Here is a 22,083-nt window from a genome sequence, read left to right on the forward strand (position 1 = left end):
ATAAGCGCATATGAATTCAGGTTGTATTCATCAGGAATTTGAGCACTTAAGGAGGGGGATGAGCTGAAGTTTCCCTTTGTGGGTGTTTTGAGAAGAGAGTTCACTTAGCAAATAAACAGTGGGAAAGGAGTTACCTTTACGCTGTGCATAAGAGCATCCTGCTTTCACACCTGGACCAAGGATGGGTAGACTAATTACGCACAGCAGCATCTTTAAAATGGGTCCCCAAAGGGGCTCTCTATTCACCTACTTCCAGTCTCTGTACGTATTTAAAGGTAAGAATTTTGCATTTCTTTTGTAACTGTGTACAACACTGGGGCTGGCCTTCTGTCAGTTAATATTAATCAGAGGGTTTTTACTGAATCTGAAACTCAGAGACACAGCAGGACTGGTGAGCAGCAGCTGTCTAGCCTGCCCTGTGATTATGCTAACCCTCGGGGGCCACCACCCGGCCCAGGAGACGCGACTCCAGTAATGGAATTACTCCGACTTCCACTAGGCTGAAATCGAGACCACATGCCCAGTCCAGGACTGTGCTGGCACTCCATCTGGCCTTGATGCTAAGTCAGGCCCGTGACAATGGTGGCAGCTCTGAACAAGGAAGGGGAGCCAAGCAGCCCTGCTCTCTGCTGCTTGTGCAGCACCATATGTAGCCGGAATCGTCTTTGTCATGTCCCTAGGATGGGACCAATTCATCTCTACAGTGACACCACCTGAAATCCAAGATGGGACTGCCAGGGCAGGAAGGGGCAGGCATATTTCAAAGCTGTCAGAGTGAGGGCAATTCATTCTGATGTGGAAGTCAGAACTTGAAAACCATGGAATGTCTGCTTAAAAATAACTAGTAACACAGAAATGCAACAAGACTTCCCAAGATTAGTTAGCACAAACCACCTTGCACAAACAAACCATGTATGTATTTATTAATCTGTATTCACACATCTGTCTAAATGGTCAGGAAACTACAGACGTGAATATAAAATCAGAAGAATACTTTTCTTCCCATGCTCTTCTTCTATCCTACACTCCAGGGGTACGATTCAGATAGCAATTTTGGATGTACCATGTTAACCATGCATTGGGGGAAAAAAATCTTTACAGTGAAGTGGCTCCTGAATATTTCTGTGATTACTCGGCAATTTACAAAAACACTCAAGTTTAGCTCTCTGAGTAAATTTAAGTTGGGTGATGACTGATCCTCTGCTTCCTAAGACCTCTTGTTTCTTGCACAGTTTGCTTCTCATTTTATCAGTGACACCGGTACGGGCAGAGAGGAATTTAAAATTGGAAAGTGCTGGTCTTAGGCTACAGAAAACAGTGCTGACCCTCAAAAGTCATCATTTTCACCTTCACAGATAGGAGTGATATCAGGAGTGCCAAGTGTTGTTGGAGATGAGGTGGATTGTGGATACTGACTTCTAAGTCCTGTCTGGTCACATCTTGAGGAGGTGTGGCCATCTAGCTCACCAACCTCAAAAACAAGGCTCTTGGCAGTGGGGTACTGGTCAGAGCACCGGAGGTTTACAGGAGATCAGTCTGAGTGAGCAGAAGCTCTGACCACAACTCCTGCCGAAAGCCACTGTCATTCCCTGCTGTCCAAGAAATACCATTAAGTGAAGAAAGGCAAACTACAGAGCAGCTGCATAATATGCTACTATTTGAGTAATAATAATAATAAAAGGCCAAGGGAGAATATACCATGCATGTGTATTTGATTGCTTGTCCATAGTGCTCCTGGAAGCAAACACAAGACACTGCAACCACTGGTTGCCTCCAGAGAAAGGAGCAGAGTTGCTGTGCACAAGGTCTAAAGGGACCCCTTCGTGTGGTACCCTTTCATTCCCTTGCATTTTGATCTAGGTAAATGATTTACCTATTCAAAAATAATTTACAATTTTAAAAAGTAAAAAAAAAAAACCCTACTTCCTAATCAATCAGAATCTCTGAGATGGGTGGCAGGAATCCGCATTTTAACAAGCTCTTCAATTTATTCTTACACTCTGGAAATTTTGAGAACTTCTCCGTTACAGGTTCTTTCTACCAAAAGGGGCTTCACCAACTTCCTCTCCAGTTGAGGACAGCAAGTATAAACCATATAGGGAGAAAATCTGACAGCAGAATGATCTAAAGTATATGACTCCAAATTTACCACCTCATTAAACTTACTCAGGAGAAACAACCAATGCAACGTAAGCTTTCCTAAAATCAATTTAGATTCTGATATCTAAGTTGTCAGCTACTTTCTACTTTTCATGTTTATTCAGACCAAGGGAGTTGTTAGAGAAGAAACTTTAGTAACTGGGCAGGTTGCTCTGTCCTGAGGAGCACGTGAGGAGCACGTGAGGAGCACGTGGAGTTTACAGCACCCGCCACCCAGCCAGGGTGCGTTGCACTCACCTTGCTTCTTAAAGAGGTTGCTCTGGACTATCTCATTCATAGACTGGACTTTCTGCTTCTGGAGTTTCACGGGAGGGATGCAGGTGTAGAACTCATAGAGGAGTTGGCTGAGGGCAGGATAAACAGGAGCACAGAGAGCCAGTTAGACCAACGCCTCCCACCTCGTGGTGCTTACAGTCCATCCCCAGACTGCTAGCTCTGCGAAGGCAGAAATGGTGTACGTCTTCCTCCCTTGGCCCCCCAGTTCCTGGCAGAGCATCAGGTGCATAGTGAGCCTTCAGTAAATATGTGTAGTTGGTGTTGGTATTGAGTACTAACGGCATTCAAACAGATATGAAAATCTGAAATAATACCAATAACCCTGAGCACTTAAGACGTATCAGACACACGCTCTGCACTTCACATCCATCATGCCATTTAAAACTCACAACTCTGTGAGGTAGATCCAATATGTATCCCAATTTTACAAATGGAAAAACTAAGGTTTAGGAAGGTTAACTAACTCTCCCAAGGTTACACAGCTAGCGGGGTCAAAGAAGCAAAGGTTTAAAACCAAGTTCTGACTTCGTTACCAAACCATTTTATTTACTAATGCTTTATGCTTAATGATGCTTTTTGATAAGTCTTAAGATAAAAAAAATGTGCTTAATTAAAAAAAAAAAACTTGCGAAGTTGTGAGTTAGAACCAGTTTGGGACGTGAAAAAGAAGTCAGCTCTTCCCAAACAGAGAGAAAATAAAAATACCACTGAAACAAAATTATAGCTCCTGTCAGCTTTCCAGAATGAGCTCATTGTGTTCATTCATTCTTTCAAGTACTTATTAAGCATCTATTTAATATGTGACAGGCGATGTGCAAAGCAGTGGGGATATAACGGGAACAGACTCCCAGTTGGCATGGAACTTACATTGTAATGGAGGTCGACATACACCACAGAAGCAAACAGATCAATACAAGACAATATATTGATATATTGATAATGGAGGAAACGATCAGGGAGTTGTGTCAGAAAGTAAGGGTGCAGGGTTTGGGGGAGGAATTTAATTTATTTACAATATTCAGAGGTAGCTTCTCCAAGAAGATAACATTTAGTTTGAGACCAGAAGGATAAGAAGAAGCCAGCAGAAATCTTCATATGAAGAGAAAAAGGACATCAGTGAAAAAACTGATGAGATCTGAATAAAGTCTGGAGTGCAGTGAATAGAACTGAACCAACGTTAATTTTTCAGTTTTGATAAATATACCATAGTTATATAAAATGGTAACATTAAGGGAAGCTGGTTGAACGGCATATGGGACCTCTCCATACACCATCTTTGCAACTCTTCTCTAAATCTAAAAGTATTTCAATATAAAAAGTCTTAAGAATCTTCTATACGTTATCTTGGAACTTAAGTGAATTTGGGAAAAGGATACAGCTGACTCAGCTCCCAATTATAACTCCATAATCACATTAAAATAATCGTTCATCTCATGAGAGGAGTGGAGTGAAGGAGAAAGCAAAAAGGAGTCCATCTCCATTATCCCACTTAGTATCTGTAGGTTGTTCTCCATTTGTATCTATAGGGCTTACAGGGCAAAAACTGGAACCCCAAAATAACGTTCAAGCCCAGGTGGAAGGGAGACATTATACCAAACATCAGTTTTTTTAACTACATGTTTGCATTCTGTATCATTTGCAACATCAAAGAAGTATGTTTATTTTATAAAAAGTTGGTTTTCACTAAAGTCTGACATGATAAAACAAAAATGTAAAAATCCCATACTGGAGGCCCCGTATGAAGCTCCTACGGTTTGTGCTCCCTGTCCCCACATCGACTGCCTATCTGGAATTCCCCACAAGAGCCCTCCTCTCCCTTGGAATTTCTGGATTGACAACACAGCCCAGGAAAGTACATCATAAGCTCTCACCTGAGTAACTTCGCATCAAAGACTGTTTCCACATCATGGAGGACAGATGGGATGTATTTCAAAGCCGCCACCTAGGTGGGAAGTGAAATAAACATGAGTGATGCCCATACTTTGCAACATGACACATCAAGAGAGTGATCCTGCGTCCTGGGCACTGCTACAGTGATTCAAGACTCTGTATGTAGATTGAAACCCTAGCATGTACTTCTCTGCATACAAAAGTAGGTCACAACTTCTTCTATCCTCTTCTTCTAGGAGGTAGTAACGTATAGTAGAATGATCATAGACTTTGAAGTTATACAGACCTGCAATCAAATCCTGGTTCTACTCCTTAGTAGCTGTGTGGCTTTGGATAAAACACTTAACCTCTCTTATCTCTCAATTTCCTTATCTGCAAAATAGAGGAAATAAAGCCTGTTTTGCAAGATTGCAAAGATTAAAAATAATGTAAGTGAGGCATGCAGCAGAGAACCAGGCACATTTTGGGTCCACTAGCTGGGCTAGCAAAGCTGGGCATTGTGTGGATTGTTTCTTTCCTCTGTGCGTGTTAACTGATGCATCAGAGGTAGGAGACACAACCAGCTCCACGCATCACAGCACCATTTGCTAAGCAGCAGAGTAGACTGCAATGTCTACAGAAGGAGTTGTAAGTCATATGGCTGGAAAATGATGTCTAAGAATCTAGTGGAAGTATGTATTTTTTATTTTCTTTCTCTTTTTCTGTAAATTCTAAGTGTTCGGTAGTCAATAAATACTACCCTTTTACAATCATACTAAAATGAAAATAGTGAAAATTCCTTCTTTAAAAAAACCCTTACTCCTAGCCATATACAATCGAGCTTCATAGTTAACACAAATAGCAATTATGACTATTCTCTGAAAACTTTCAGTGAGCAAACACCATGCTGAACACCGTTGTTAGATTATCTTGTTAAACCTTATTTCAGCCCTACAAGAGAAATACTATTTTTGTGGATAAGGAAGGTCTAGCGCATCAAGTTCAATAACTAGCCCAGGGCCACGTCGTTAGCAAGTGGGAAAGCCAGGATTCAAATTCCTGCAGGCTGCTTGTAGAGCCACCCCTCTCAACCCTTCTGTCACATGCTCACGTCACTCAAATAGCAACTCTCTCTCTATTCCTTCATCCTTTTTTTCCTTTGTTCTTTATGATTTTTAAAGGTCAGTAATATATGTTTGATGTAAAAAAAATTCACACAAGATAAAGTATTAGGGTGAAATTGTCCCTCAAGTCCCACAACTCCATCTCAGCCCCAATTCCTACTCCCCAGAAGGGACCACTGTCAACATTGTGGTGAGTTTCCTTCCAGACGGCTTTCTATGCATGAATGTGTGTGTGCATGTGTGTGCATGTATGTGCATGTGCACATGTCTGTGTAGTTTATACAGTTCTGCAAATTGCTTTTTGCAGCTGACCATATATCACCAGGATTTTCGCATGTCATTTCATAGACTGCACTCTCTCCCTTTCTATCCACTACACAGCGATGCCCGTATGGGTGCACCATACCTTTCTTAAGCCCTCCTCAACTGATAGACTCCCTGTTATCTTTAGCTTCTCTTTATTGTAAAATACGTGGTAAGAAAATATTTAACACATACATTTCTGTATCTATAAGAATCTCTGTAGGATAGATGGACAACACGAAGAGGAATTAGTGCATCAAAATGTACATACATATATACAAATGTATACACAAATGTACATATATATATATACAAATGTATACGCAAATATACATACATATATACAAATGTATACGCAAATGTACATACATATATACAAATGTATACACAAATGTATATACATATATGTTTTAGGAGATATTGTCATGTTACCTTAGGAAGAGAAAAGAACCAATTTTATTTTTCTCCTTTCCCTATAACTTTGCTAACACTTGTGTACAAATCTTTTTAATTTTGTCAATCTGACACACAGTTTCCAACTCTTTGGTTTCTAGTGAAGGTGAACACCTTTTCTATATTTATTGAACATCTGCATTTACTAAATTGCTTGTTCATACTCTTTCCCCATTTTCCTTTTGGGTGATTTCTTTCCTTATTGGCTTGTGGAATTCCTTATGTATCATTAATTTTAACTCTTTTGCAGTAACACATTTTGCAAGAATTTTCTCTTGCTTGCCCTGTTGCTTTCTTTTAGCTTTGTTTATCATATCATTCATTGCACAGAAGGACTTTAATTTGTATGTTGTCAGATTTGTCAGAATTTTTATTTACAGTTATTGGATTTTGTGTCGAGAGCTTTATTCTTTATTCTTTCAAATCAAGATGACAAGAGAGAACAAGATTCTAAAGCTAATGTTTCTAAAATCATGTTCTATTGAGACACCCTTGCCCCACAGGATGGTATTAGGTATTCTGCAGGGTAAAAAGGATTTGCAATCAAGTAATTTAGGGGAAGTTTAGTTTAAACAAAGATAAACTGATGAGATATTTTTTATTGCAGAACTTTCAGATTTAATATGCTAAGATGCATTATGACATCCTCCAGGCAGTTACAGTAAACAGTGCCTTCCTACCTAGTTGGTCAGGCCGTCTTTATCAGGAAACATCAAGCAGATACAGCAAAAGCAGATGCCTGCAGGGCTGGGCAAGCAATAGAAAGGAGTGAAAAAGGATGAGCATAGGCCAGTGGGAAGTGATGAGGTGTGTGGAACCCACACTGTCTAAAGAATGAGTCATTCTTATTAATTTGTTTTAACACCGTGCTAGCCAAATCACAACACATCTGCAGGCTGCACTCTTCCCATGGGCTGCCAGTCTACAGCCTCTAAACTCTAAAAGATACCATATGCTGAGGCACATGCCCTGAAAAAGCCTGGTCCAAGCACTTGAGCAAATTGTTTCTTCATTCACTTTAGGCCAAAGAACCCAGAGCACTGGGCCCACAGGACAGGGGCAGGGATCCCAGTGCTCCACCTAGCACCTGCGTATGCCTCGGCGCATTTCTTCACCCCTGAGCCTCAGTATCTTCATGTGGAGTACAGGGAAATGACGTGAAGTAAAGTATATCATGCACCTATTGCAATGCCAAGCGTGCAGTAGGCCCCCAAAACTGTGTGTGCTGCATCTCTCCTTATGTCATCTCTCATGCACCTGCCCTCATTGCCCAGAGCCTGGACAAAGTATAATATGTACTCATCATAACTAAGACTAAAGAGAAGGAACAGAAATAAAACGCTCAGCAAGTTGTGGAAAGCCAGGACTTCAGTGTCTGCAACAACTTGCTTGCTTTTAAGGGCCACATATCCTTCTAGGACTTTGGAGGGATGCTGTGGAATAGCAGTGTCCAGGAGTCTGCATCAGGGCCCGCAATCAAATGCTTCAGCTCATAGTGAGGAGGAGTGGGACAGGGCTGCGAGCAGGACTGCCTCAGAAACAGCCAGTCTTCCCAGCTTCCCAGCTTTGGGCTGGCAATAAAGTAAAACAAACTGAGTAGCTGTCACACTGAGGCTCAGAGGATGTTATCAACTCAACTGTAGAGTATTAAACTTCCATCTGCTCCAGGTGGCCTCACAGAGAAGTGGCAGGCCTGTGGTTTTCTTTTCCAGTGGGTCAGCAGCTCTGGCCACGGGGCTCCTGTCCACAGTCCTCCCCTTCATACATCCCTGATATACCTGAGAGGAGTGAGAGCAAGTGGGTTCAGCAGGTGTGATCACCAAGCATCCCCAGAAGGCAGAGTAGCTCAGCCATAAGACCTGCTGGAGACCTTTATTTGTTGTGTGTTTCTAAGGCCTGGCAACTAGAAACAGCTCTGCTTTCTAAGCCTTTGGCATCCTAGGAAGGATATTGCTTTACTGTTGCTATTACTTTTACTCTCATTAATACAACTATTATACATAAAAAAATATTGTTGCATTATTACTTTCACCCCATAGTGTACATTCCTATATTGTACATAATATTTAAGAAATACATACACGGATATGTTTATATATGTGTATGAATATATGTGTGTGTATCTAAATAGGATTATCAATCACAGGGTTTTAAAACAGCAACCATTATTGGAAACTTTATGTATGTCAAATACTTTATATACATGATCTTGTTTCATTCTTACAACTACTCTATGAGTAGATACTGTCATCTCATTTTACCAACGAGGAAACTATGGCACAGAGAGGTTAAATAATTTGCCAGAAGCCACATAGCTAATAAACAACACAGCAAGGACATGTACCTGATTCTGTCTAACCGGCTCCTTACCAGTGTGCTCTACTGCCCATCCTGCCTTAGGAAAGGCTTCTATCTTGGCAAGTGGGGAGGTCTCAACAGAGGAGAGAGGGCTGATTTAGGGGAGGAGATAGAAAAAGAAAATTCCTCCCTTTAAGAGGATAGTTTTTAAAAGAAGGTATCGTTTTTCTGATATCCCTTAAGTTAAGGCTTCTTCTCATCAAATATAGGGGGATTGCAAGGAATAGCCACCAGGAAAACATTTGCCAGGTCAGTAATTGGTTTCTCATGTGGCACCAAGTGAACTTCCTAGATTAATCATCAACTCTGGCCCCTCCACTAGAGACCAGGTAGAGCCCTCAAGAAGACAGCCACACCCCAAACAAGCAATAGTGATTTCACTGGCCCAGAGAGAATTCACAGGAGGACACTTGAGACAATTGCTATCCAGATGGACTTCACCAGAATTGATAATCCTGGGCTGCTAGCAAATGTTGAAAAATAACAACAAAAGTCAAAACCAAACAGTTGCATTCTCTCAAACTCAGAGGGAACCTATCTTCTGAGTGTTTCCAGACTCTCTCTCTCTCTCAATCTCGTGAAAACAGAGTAAGAGTGCACAATATTGGTGCCAGCAGACAAGCTCCTGGCCAAAAACAGCACATCTTGCAATGATGCAAGATTATACAAGAATGCTAGACATCTTCCTCATTCAAGAGCTCAGACAACATTCCCACCCCATCAAATTTCAATCCTTTTCCTTTAGCCCAGTGACGGATAGTCAAGGTCCATGGAAACTAGACAAACAACGTCACAGGAAGTCACCACAGCATGACCAGAAGCAGCCAGCTTCCTTAGGGATGCTGAGCTGCCCCTGAGGAAAATACGTGCAACTCTCTCAGGACATTCAGCCTCACCGCTCTTTCAGTGAAAGAGAAGGCAAGAGGGACCAACAGGTTCTGAATACATATATCTCCACACTTTCTGCAACCCAGCGTTATGCCGGCCCCTGAGGCTTGGCAGGAAGCAGGAGAGTTCAGTGTTTAAAATGGCTGACTGAGGAGGGAGACTGTCTGTGTTCAAGTCCACGTGGATCACCGCTATCCGTGTGTCCTTGGGGAGGTTAGCTCTCTGTGCCCTGGATCCCTCAACAGGAGAACGAAGGGGATAAAGTCACTTACTTTAAAGGGTTGATAGGAAGATTAAATGAAAAGTGAGAGCTATCAGTATGACTACAGTGGCCTCATTGGAACAAAATTTGATCCTACCCACCATAAATCCATCATTCCCAAATAGTACCTCTAAATATGAGGCATGTGGTTGAGAGGGGGACAAGATTAAGGGATCATTTAAAGATTTGAGGTGAAACTCTAGCTCCTGCTGTTGACTACTGAGCCTCACTTCTACCTCTGGGGATTCAGCGTACAGCCTGTGGGCCCCTTCTCAGGAATGGAGCACCTTCTACCTTTAGTTTGGACATTTGAATATTTTACACCAAGTAACAATGAAAAGAAAGGACAAAAAGATGCATTCTTAATTAGCTCACCTTCACGACTGTGGACCAAACATCTGCTCATCTCTACTGTTGTTTACTGTTGTTTATTGCTTATCCACCTGGTATTTTGCCAGAAGACTTGGGTCCTTAATGAAACTATACTTTGTTTGGTGGTGATTAGGAACTCAAACTCTGGCCTTATACAGACTGGATTCAAATCCCAGATCTACCACTTCTCAGCTGTGATTAAGTTACTCAACCTCTTTAAGCCTCCATTTCCTCATCTGTAAAGTAGAGATAAGAAGAGTATTTGCCTAACAAGCTTGCTGTTATAAAAATCAAATGAGCTAACAATACATGTAAAGCTTTTAGCTCAATGCGTGACACATCATAAATGCTAAAACATAAAACAGCGGAAGCTAGTTTTTATTCTTTCATTCATTTAGCCAAAATATTTGAGTACCTACTGTGTGGCAGCCACTAGTTCAGATATTAGAGATATAAGAGACAGAGCCCCCACACTGCTGGGCACTTTAGTGGCTTTACTAGCATAGAGGCAATCATAGTGGCCAAGGGAACATGTCATGCAATATGAGTTGTTCATTCATTTCCACTCATACCATCAATTTGGAGCATTATGATGAATCATAGATCTAAAGCGGAACGGGTCAAATGGGTCTACACAATGTCACCAAATGCCCTTTACTCACATTTGAGCTACATCCAATTCACAAATGTCTGGTGTTGGCTCTCTCAACCTGCCATTGTTTTATCAAAACTGCTCACAGGGTTGGCACACACAGGGACTTAAGAGCATATGGCCCATTACTGAAAACACATGGAAATCCCCGGCCTAACCCATTCCTTGTGGCTTAGAGAGGAATATTAACTTTGGAGTTAGGAGACCTGGTGGAAGGAAATCCTAGCTCTACCACTATGGATAGGCATAATTTGGGATGAATTATTTAACTTTATGAGCCTCCTGTGGACACTGAAGAAAGTGATTCCTTGCAGATCTTGGGCAGGACTAAAAACACTATATGTGAAAGCCTAGCTTCATGCCTGGCACATGGTACATACTCAATGGAAGGTGTTTTGAATGCTCTTTCTAACCTCTTTGAATGGCTGGCTTTAAATTCTCCATAGTTTTGGGTGAGCTACTGCCACGCCAACTCTGAACAATAAGAAAAACTACAGAAAGGAAGCCAGATGAGCCTTAAATACGAGAAATAACTTGCTTAGATCCCAGAACTCCCAATGGACATAGCTGAGAATGAACCAGATCAGCTCTACTCTGAACTAAGGCAGGTATGAATTAGAGTTTCCACCATAAGCCACTACCCAGCTGGAAGTGTAAAGTTTGAACAAGGAATGTCAATCATTGGCATTCTTACTCTCTGCTCTCACCCAAAACTCACAGCAGACATTACTAATAGATCACAGCCCTCTTTCCCACTGCACCCCATGCAGGCTCAGAATCAAGACTCCAATCATCTTGTACTATTTCACTAGGGGAAAATTTGCCTTCCCTTTTTCCCTCCATAGAGTCAATTCCTGTGGGTTTATTCTCTTTGAAATTTGTACCTGTGTTTCTTGATCTAGCTAGATAACTGAGTATTCTAAAACTGTTCAGCCTCATGTGACAAGGGTAGGAACACAAACATCCTCTTTCAGAGTCCATTCTAGGAAAATGCCCCCAAAGCTTCTGTTCTATGATGAGGTAAAGGAGGGAAAGGTATAAATGGCTAAAAATTATTTAAACTGGACCACGTAACAGGCTCTATACTTCTTGCTTTACATACGTTACTTCATTTAATCCTCTCAATAATCCACTAAATTAGACTTCAGGCTTCCTCTTTTATAAAAGGATAAATGGAGGGCCAGAAAACTGAAATGCTTTGCCCAATGTTACATGCCCACTAGTGGACGCCCAATTTCCCACCTGGGTTGCTCTGGCTGGAAACCCAAAGCTCTTTCTCCTGCAGCAAATGTCAAAGTCTGAGAAAATTCCTCGTGGGGGGTTTTGCTAACATTGTATGGCCTGGCCCCTTTCCCTCTACCAGCCCATTCCTCACACCCTAAAACAAGATTAAATTCTCTTCAGATGGTATTGCTCTCCATATTTGAATGCGATTTTAAAATCTTCTCTGGTAATTTTTCAACATGCATAGAAATAGGTGGGAAGCTTCCTTGATTTTATGGAAATCCCTGAAGCTAAATTTGGTCCTTAGAGCAAATTAAAGAAGAGATGAAGCCCCTTTCCATGACGCTGGGGTGGAAATCCATGAGGAGAAACCAGCATAATCTGGACCGACTCCCAGGGAAGATGAGGCATTTCTAACACAGCAAAAACCTGGGTAAGAAGACTTATGCGAAAATCTTCTGATTAATAATAATCATATTATTCTCTGCATTTGCATAGCATTTTGTAATTTGCTCTTTTGCAGACAATGTTTATGTGATCCTCATCCAAATGGTGAAGTTTATAGATGAGGAAACTGAGACACTGAGAAGTTAAATGACCAGCATAAGGTCATACAGTTGACAAAAGAACATTCTTGTTGACCCAGGTGTCCTGAATACCATGAATACTCACAGCACATCTGTGCTTCCTTGCTTCCTTTCCTTCTCTCCTTTCTGTCCCTACCTTTTTATCCCCTCTGTCCTTTTGTTCCTTCCTCCAATATATGTGTAATTCATCATAGGAAAATAGGTGCTGGATCTGGAAAGAGCAGCTCCATGATGGTTTGCTTACTCCTTCCATCTTTCCTAAGGTCACATGGTTTCTCTCCATGCACCTCTATCTCTCTGGAGCATTTACTCCTTTCTTCTCTCCACCAACTGGCTTCCTCTGTGTTTGTTCATCATTTCTGCTCTCTCACACGTCAGCTTCCTTGGAGCCTATTTCAGATCTGACTCAATGCTATAATCTCTCTCATTGCAACCTGCCATGCTCAGCTCTCGCCGGACATCCTAACACTGTGTGGCCTCTCACTGGAACTCAGATGCTTCCAGTATGATACAAGCAGGGTGACAGCTCGGGCTCTTATCACATTTCTTCATGCTGTCTCCTGCTCCTATTATTCTCTTTGCTTTAAAATGGTGAGAGTTTGAGGAATAGAGAAAAGACTTACAAAAAAACCAACAAAACGGCAAGAGGGAAGGGAAAGTGAAAACTGTTACACTGCAGTCCCCAGTCATCCCAGAGAAAACACTCATATGCCCAGTAGGTGCTAAATGAATAGGATAAAAAATAGTGTAATGTAGCAGCTCAGAGCACAGTCTTTAGAGCTAGGCAGGAAGTGATCTGAATCCCAACCATACCCCTCACCGCAAAGGAGCCTGGAGGAAGTGGTATCAACTCTCTGAGCTTCAGTTTCCTCATGTATAAAATGGCAATCTTAATGCCTATTGTGAGGGTTGCTCATTCAACAGATATTGATTAAGCATCAGCTATGTATTAGGACTGTTCTAGATGCTGAGGATAGAGTGATGAATAAGACAAAGCCCTCCTCTATATACACACACAGCATTTGCTAAATCAAAGGAAGCTATTAGTAAAGTGATTCCCAAACTTTGCTTCACATTACAATCACCTGGGGAGTTTTTTTAACTCCTCTTGGCCTGGTCACACTCTGTACCAATTAAGTTACAATGTCTGGTGGTAGCCAGGCATCAAAATTTATTAAAGATCCCCAAGCAATTCTAATGTGCAAAGTTTGGAGCCCATGGCGTGAGCAGCAAATGCTCCCTAGACAGACTTCTACCTCTGCCTCCTCATCTCCATTCTAGCTGAACACTAGTACCTCTTTCATTCCAGCCATCAGCTGGGAAATCCCAGGCATAGTGGATATTTAAATTAGCAACTAAGAGGATAACGCTGATTAAAAGAAGAAGAAGTAATCTGCATTAACTCCTTGGTTTAGATAAACGTGTTTGGGTTTTCTTATTCACAACCCACGAGGCAGCACCTCCTGAGCACTTGCAGGTATATCCTGTGAAAGTTACAAAGTCTTCCTGAAACTGCTTCTCTGCTGCTCAACTCCTTTTCAAACACAGGAGTAGCCCTCAAGGTTTCTCCAAGATTACGGAGTTTGTAGATTAGCATCATGACCCACTAAATGAGAAGACCCCTTCTCTCCAAAGTATCTCTTGTTTACAAGGAGACTCTCTAATCCCAAAAGGGCACCTGAGGTTAGGCTGTTGACAATAAAAAGTGGACGATTTAAGAGACTGCCACCTTAACTACTCTCACCATTAGAAGTAGATCTGGTTTGACCTATTTCCTCTCAGGTAGCAAAAGCTTCAGAGCTACTTTAAAAGAGACACTGCCACCTTCATGGGAAACAAACAATAGATGTGCTTTCTCATGCCCTGAGGAGCCCTTGGTGTTCATGTTCCTTATACCACGTGGCCAGCCCAGGCCTTCAATTAACACTAGGCTGTGTATTTAAGCAAAAGTAGACACTATATCACCATTCTGTTATTTATCACAAGACAGATTTTTTTTTTAGGGTAAACCAACCTGCAAAAGGATGGTTGTTTTATATTGACTTTTCATCAGGTTGTTGATGGATTCAAAGAGCCGTCTCATGGATTCTTCAAACTCCATCTGTTCCTTGCCTTCGTAAAGCCTGAAAGAAGACACATCTGGGTCATTTGTCCAGCCAATAGGCAATATCTTTGAAAGTGTGTGCCAGCCACAAATTCATTTAAAACTGAAAGGAGAAAGGGGTAGGAGAAAGGAACTGAAGGAGAGAGGGCATCCATTCAGCAGTCCTTGCAAGCCTAATTCACTCAAGGGAAAAACATGCCCACCACGCAGAACAGGCACCCTCCTACCGACTCAGCATAATAAATCCACCCCCTCCTGTCTTCCTTTTTTAAACTCTAAAGAACCTCAAAGGAATGAAAGTTGTCCCAGCTGAGGGGACATTAATAATTTCACCCTTTTGCAACAATCAGAGGGGAAATTGTGGTCATGAGATTTCCAAAGTGTCTTGGAAACATCAAGGGGAAATATTGTCACATACACTGCTCTTCCACTTAGCCCCTGCCGGCTTGTGAGAGGAACACAGACATGCCTGTTTCCGACTAGCAGCCTGACCTTGCATTTCAGGAGTGTACTTGTTACCTAATTAAAACCTTCTGTTCCTCTGATCGTAAAGGCCCTATGTTGTTGTTGTAAAAAATGTAAACATAATAGAAAGGCATTACTTATAAAGTGAGACTCCTTATTAATCCTACCATGAGATTAGCGACTGTTAACATTCTGATGGGTAACTTTCCAGAGGTTTTCAAGACCTGTACTAATAGATGCATGTGACTTTCTGTAGAAACTGCCCCCTTGTATAAAAACAGCCTCCAGGCCCCCGAGTCTTATCGCCGTCTTGGCCCAGCCTTGGAGTGTTGTCCAGCCTAAGGCCTCTCCAAACAAGCCTTTATCGCCAAGCATGAAAAATCCACAGCCTAATCTGTGGCATCCTGCGCAAAATACAGAGAAGAGCGCTCCTGTCTCCAATTCCGATGAACAGCGTCTCCCGTCACAGCCCTACAGAGTCAAACTCCACTTGGCTGCTGGCTGCGGTAAAGGTGCTTTCCTTAGATAAAGCCTTGACACACTTAACGGGTTTGTTTGCTCCATCAGCCACAGGACGAGCGGTCCATCACTGCCACCTCAGCGCTGTCTCCAGTAAATCCCCACCCAGAACCTCACCCCCCTTCTCTCTTTTTCTGCTTCTCTTCTACTTCCTTTCTCTGTCTTTGTGTGTCTTTCTGTTTATCTTCTTCTGAGTATTATTCACTCTCCGTCTGTAGGTCTTTCTGTTTATCTCTGCTTTTTTCTTTCTCTGACTCCATCTCTCTCTCTGTCTTCATCACTCTCTCTCTTCCTCTTCTTTTTTCCTACCTAACTCCTTCCTAAAACCCTCCTGAAGTAAGAAGCTTAAGTGGAAGCCAGTGCTGAAGCTTCCAGTTACAGGGACCCGGCAGCTGCTGCTGACTTTCTGGGTATCTAGCTCAAGGTCATAGAGACAAGGCTGTGAGAGGAGCCAGGAGGCCCGAAGTGGCTTCTCGTCCTGCTAGTACAGAGATGTCTGCCATAGAGTATGTGTTTTAGAGTGAGTCAGCTCTGGGCTCCAGCCTCCGTACTATTGAAGACCTTATTAATAATAGCAAACATTACAGAGTACAGAGCATCACTCTGCCCCAGGCACTGCCTGTATATGTTAAATCACTTACCCTCACAGCTACACCATGAGGTGAGCCCTATCATTAGCCTCATTTTACAGACTGATGTAGCTTAAGCAACACGCCCAAGGATTCCACGCCAGTAAGCGATAGAGCCAGAGTTCAAATCTGGCCATGGGGCTCCTGAGCCCACCCTCTCAATCAGTCTGTACACCACTTTGCTCTACGCTTTACTGTCTCAATTCCTCTAAGTCTCAGTTTCTCACCTACAATATGTAGGCTGTGACAGCACTGTGTCCAAGGATTGTGAGGAGATTAGCTCACAAGTGAAGTGCTGGGCACGTGCCTGGCCCCAGTGAATATCAGCCGTTGTCTTGCTGTTGTTAATTGCAGGAGTAGGGTTATTACTATTACCAGCACTCCCATTTCACAGATAAGGACACAGAAAACTCTCAAGAGGTTGAAACTTGCCCAAATTCCATCAAAGTGGAAAAGATGGGACCAGACGTAGCAGGGAGGAAGGGAGAATCCTAATTCAAAGTGGTGATGGTTTCCTCACGGGACAGTGCTGTTTGTTTTTGTTTGTGCCCAGCTAAGCTAACAGATTGTTCATCCTCCAAGCCTTTTTCCTTTGAAATCTGTTACCCTTTCCTCTAGCCACAGCTGCCTGAAAACATTTATAAAGCACGTCGTAATTGCTGTTACTGGTCTATGGTATCTCCCACCCACATTTAACACACAGACATGGCTACCCGTGGTGGATTCACCACTATTTACATATACGTGGACTTTCTCTGTAAGGTACACTTATTTGTGCATTTGCAGGGCAGGGTGTGGGGGTTCCCACCAGGTCCTCTTCTTGAGAACCACCTGTGCCACTTACAAGAATGGCCTCCAGCAGCTTTTCTCTGCTGATTGACCCTACCCACCCCCACCTTCCGTAACGGAATGGTCCCATGGTGGCTCCCTCCCTGGAATTTGTTATTTGCACAGAGAAACATAAAAATGGGCTTTGCTGGGAGTCATCTTAATGGCACTGCTCCAGGGGGACTGTTTGTGAACTCCTGCTGAAGAGATCCCTGAGGCTGCTCTGGTTCCCAACCTCTCTGTGTCTGGTTATTTAACTCTTTTTGGATTTTATGAACTACGCAAATATCCTTCTAGTAAACTCCCTTTTTTGCTTAGACTAGCCCTGGATTCATTGCAACCTGTGTCTAGTCAGAACTCTGCTGGGTGGGAAGGGCAGTCTCCTGCAGCTCCCTGGGGTTCTAAACCAAGACCTGTGGGTAAGGCCAGTGAATACTTAGTCCATGCTTCCCTATGTATAGATGAAGAAACTGTGGGCCAGAGTGCGGAAGTGACTGGCTTCACTGCTGTCTTTTAAATGTTATTTGACTAAGGTGGGAAGGAAAAGAGACTTTGGGGTTATAAGACCAAGTCAAGGCTGTCCACTCAACTTTAAACTTTGCAGGAAATTGAATTTAATTTCTACCAGCAAGACATACGTGATTTGCTCTAGGTCACAAACCGTACCAGTGGTATAGCTCCAACCAGAACTCAGCATTCTTCTCCTTCTATGCCCTGATGAATTTAACAGGGGAGGGCAGATGACACAGATCCCATGAGGCCAAGATTGGGGCATTTGCCTCAGTGGGAATCCAACCTGTTCCTTGTTATTCATGTCACAAGTTAAGTACCTTAACACCACACTGTAGTCTAGGGAAGGAAATACCTTATGCATCTGCTGAAACTTTATGAAGGATAAAAACAATTCTGTGGGGAAATGGCCTGCATTTTACAGTGGCTACATCATTAAGCAAAATTGTTGCAGCCTTATCAGTCGTGTGTGTGTGTGTGTGTGTGTGTCAATTTTTAAGCCTGGGGTTTTAGTTTGTGGGAATGGGAAGAAGAGTTTGAGGAAATGACTAAATTTGGGAAGAAGAAAGGAAACAAAAAGATATTTAGTGTAAAGGGCTTTACTAGCTAGCCAGACCCTCCATACACTGGCTGTGTGGCTGCAGACAAATTACGTCTCTGAATCTTACCTAGTTCCTGTTGATAAAATGGAGATACAGTGCTCACTCAAAGGGATATTTTGAAGTGAAAAAAGTGAGACAATGCCTTTCAAGTGCTTAATACTGTAGTTGGCACTTAATAAGTGTTAACTAAACATCAGCTATTCTAATTCCTCTTGTTCATTCCTGAGCACAGAAGTGATCATATTGGCAAACTCTCTGATCTGAGTGTACATAAATAAAAGGGATATTTCAAAGGAAGAGTGATTAAGGAAAAAAACACACAAGGGTTTTAGATTATGTGGAAGAAATAAACTAATGACAGGGTGGGGGCATTCAGCACTTCCCCTGAGAAGCTTGAGGAGGGAAGAAAAATAAAGCCTCATCTATCTGCAAGGCTTTCAATGTGGCCTTGAAGTCTAGGGCACAGCAGACGTAGTTTCAAGGTCCTTTTTTAGCACTTGGTTTCTGTTATAGCTTCAGGAGGGAAATGTTTTTTCTGGCCTCAGAACGCCCAGAAAGATGCTTCAGAAACCAGCTGATTCTGCCAGGGAACGAATTATTGAAGGGCCCGAAGGCCCTGACCACAAGAAAAACTAGAACAACCTGCGAGGCACTGTTCTGGGGCATGCGAGTCCAACCACAGCAGGCACTCCAGCTCCCAGGGCGTGGATAAATATAGTGATGCTCAGCTTGCATGTGATTCATTAAGGAGACAGTGTGCACAGCTGAGCACTCACTAAATGCAAATAGGGCCCCATACGGTGTGTACAATGCTTTGCACCACCTCTTCCATGCAGGTACATAAAGCCTCAGCTGAAAATGGAGATGCCAACCTCAGGCCGGTGGCCCAAGAGAGCAGCATCTAAACAAGGCAACCTCAGGCTGGGAAAGCTAGCAGGAAGATTTGCTTTAGAATCCAGGGGTGGAGGGTTTCCTGGCATCTCGATTTCATCTCATTTTCCACACGTTGGCCACTTCAAGGTCCTCTGAACCACATTCATAGGCATCCTCCTGGTTTCTTCCCTACCTCTTTGAGGCAATATAGAAATTTAGGTAAGGCTGGATAGCTTCCAAACTCTGCTCTGCCGCTTATTAGTTGGATAACCTTGATTAAGTCTCTTAATCTCTAGAAGGCTCGGTTTTCTCATTAGTAAAATGGTGTCAGCCCCATAAGGTGGTCCTACAATCAAATAATGTGTGTAAAGAAATTCACACAGAGCCTAGCAATAGTAAACACGCAATAAATATTAGCTATTGTTATACTGTATATTTTTCTTCTGATCCACCCATTTTTGCTTCCTAAGCATTAAGGAGAAAGAAATCAGCATCTTCATAAAGACAGTTACCATTTATTGAGCACCTACTGTGTGCCAGGCACTGCAGTGAGATAAACATGTCAGTCTCAGTCCCTATCCCCAGAGAAATCATGAGGCAAGCCAACAGGGATATCATGTATTGCTATATAGTGAGAAAAACTGAATAAGAAAAGCTTAAGACTATTATTGAGCACTTCCTAAGGGTCACTGTGCTAAGTTCTTCACATGGATTAACTCATTTGACAGAGGCTCTTATTATCTACATTTGACATATGAGAAAAGAAAAAAATGTTTAAAGAGGCGTGAACAAGGGGAATGGAAGAGCAGAGGGAGAGACAAGGTCTCTGGCTGACACTGACCACAGTTAGCCACCTATCAGGGGCAGGGGCACCTCTCTGCCCTCAGCACCCTGCCCTCCCATGCCACCACCACAGCCTGTCTTCTCCACCTCCTCCCTTCCTCCCCAGCAGTCCCGGAAATGCCCTGCAGGAGGAGACCTGGGCCCCAGCCTCCCTCTGCCTCCCTCACCCGGTCACATCTTTGCCTAAATTTGCTCTTGGCGAGACACACACCTGACTCATTTCACAAGTGCCTGAGAGCAAGACCAGATTAATTGGAAGGTTTCTAAAATGAAAACTCTATTTTAAATGTCTCCATGATCTTACCTGGAACTGAGCAAAATTACTCAAACAATGAGGTCACACCTTACCACTTTGTTTCCTTACCACACAAGTCAAGATGCTTTTGTGTCCCCAGTGATGCTAGGGCTTGAGGAATACTGCAGAAGGCAAGCCACTTATTTGGTGAATTTCGTTAGAAGAATGATATGCACTGCACACAGCATTTAATGCAGATGGTCACAGCAGTTGAGCCCTCCCTGTCCAAACACTTCATTCTTTATCATCACTACTTGCTTGCCTGTCTTCCCCACTAGTATATAAACTCCATGCAGACAGAGATCAAGGCTAACTTTGTCATAATATCCTCACTTTTAGCTTGGATAGGCTTGGAATGTCAAAAGTGAGTTATAAACAAATGCATCAACCAGTGATAAATTATTGAATGAATGAAGCTCAGCACCTTCAATGTAGCTGTACAGAAATGTCTTATGAATCCAGAATTCATTACAGTCTAGCTAATTTTAACAGTACCCAAATAAGACCTCAAGGATGGTATTAACAGCCATTTTCAGCTATGCAGCCTTTATTTATTATTACTACTTTTACTACTAAGACTATTATTACTACTAACAGCTGCTACTTATTAAGCATTCGCTATGTACCCAGGCACTATGCTAACTGCACAAGGTCACTCAACTAGTAAGTGGTACAGTCAGAATTTGAGCCCAAGAGTGCCTGGCTCCAAATTTCACTCTTTTAACCACTAGGCAGTACTGCCTCCAGAGAACAGAGAAAAGTAATAGCCGATTGCTTGAAACTGGAACAAGTCAGAGTGAGTAGGAAAGCACCATTTGCCCAGGGGATGATGCATGGGACTATCAAGGGAAGCTAGACAGCTGGCTCGAAACTTTTTCTGTTTGAGCTCTAAATTCAAGGTGAATTTAGATTGGCTGATGTTAAGACCCGTAAGCCAATAACTCGCTCTATTAAAGTAGGTGTAAATTAGTGATTTTACAAAAAGAACCATGAAGCCATTCGTGGTTTCAGAAGAGTGATTACTCTCTCTCTCTCACTCTGTCTCTCTCTCTCCAATGCCTCCAACCTGAGAAGAAGAAGAATTGTAGCGAAACCTGTGGCTAAGTCTGTCTGAAAATCATCCTTGCATTTATTGACCTGACTTATAGAAAGAATCCCTTCAGTGCACTCAGCAGGCACACTTAAGTCACAGCAAGAGAGCTGGAAAGGTCTCATGCAAGAGAAGGTCCCCTTCCTGATCCACCTCTTCCCTGCATGGTCATTGTCACCACCCCATCCCTTCTCCCACCACCAAGGTCTACAGACCTGAAATGAATCAGAAATTGTATATTAAGAAGTGGAATTTTGGTACAATGAGACTGGAGTGAGCTGTCCAGCTCAATAATGGCCAGAGACATTCTCTTTCAGAGGCTAACAAAGTTGAAATGTAAAGCATTGTTCTGTCAGAAGAGAAAGTGTAAAGCTATACCAGACGGATACTATGTAAGGAAAGGCTAGGGTAAGTACGATTTCGTCAGCGAATTGTCAAGCAGCCCTGGCGGCCATGAGAACTCCACACAGACTTCATTTAACTGAATACCACCAACAGCAGATAGGCAGGGCTGAGACCAGCTCCTGGTGCGAATCCTTTGTCAATGACAAAATTATTTCCACTTGAGCTATTACTTTTCCGGAGGCTGACATCTGAGGAGGGATTGCCCCTTAGAGCAAACTGCAAACGAGTTTTACTAAACAGTCTTCTTCCTGTAAATCACCCCAGGAAAGAAAGAGTTGTAGATGAGAGGAAAAAAGACAAACTCAACATGTGGGGATCCTGTTTGTAAAAATGTCTAGAATGAATGCACAAAATTAATGCAACCCCTGACGAAAAACTGCCTCAGATGGAAG

At 42.6% G+C, this 22,083-nt stretch overlaps 1 protein-coding gene across 1 annotated transcript in view; it reads right to left on the minus strand.

The window, feature by feature from the left end:
- The window catches only part of DOCK2 (dedicator of cytokinesis 2), a 404,121-nt gene that overhangs the window by 291,703 nt on the left and 90,335 nt on the right, over positions 1-22,083 (minus strand). Inside the window, exons 23-25 of the mRNA XM_001500101.7 lie at positions 14,543-14,651; positions 4,308-4,378; positions 2,398-2,504 (exon numbers count right to left, since the gene is read on the minus strand). Coding sequence (XP_001500151.1) covers positions 2,398-2,504; positions 4,308-4,378; positions 14,543-14,651 — 287 coding nt within the window. The remainder of the gene's footprint in view (positions 1-2,397; positions 2,505-4,307; positions 4,379-14,542; positions 14,652-22,083) is intronic.

The sequence above is a fragment of the Equus caballus genome, chromosome 14 (genome assembly GCF_041296265.1).
Source record: "Equus caballus isolate H_3958 breed thoroughbred chromosome 14, TB-T2T, whole genome shotgun sequence".
Taxonomy (NCBI): domain Eukaryota; kingdom Metazoa; phylum Chordata; class Mammalia; order Perissodactyla; family Equidae; genus Equus; species Equus caballus.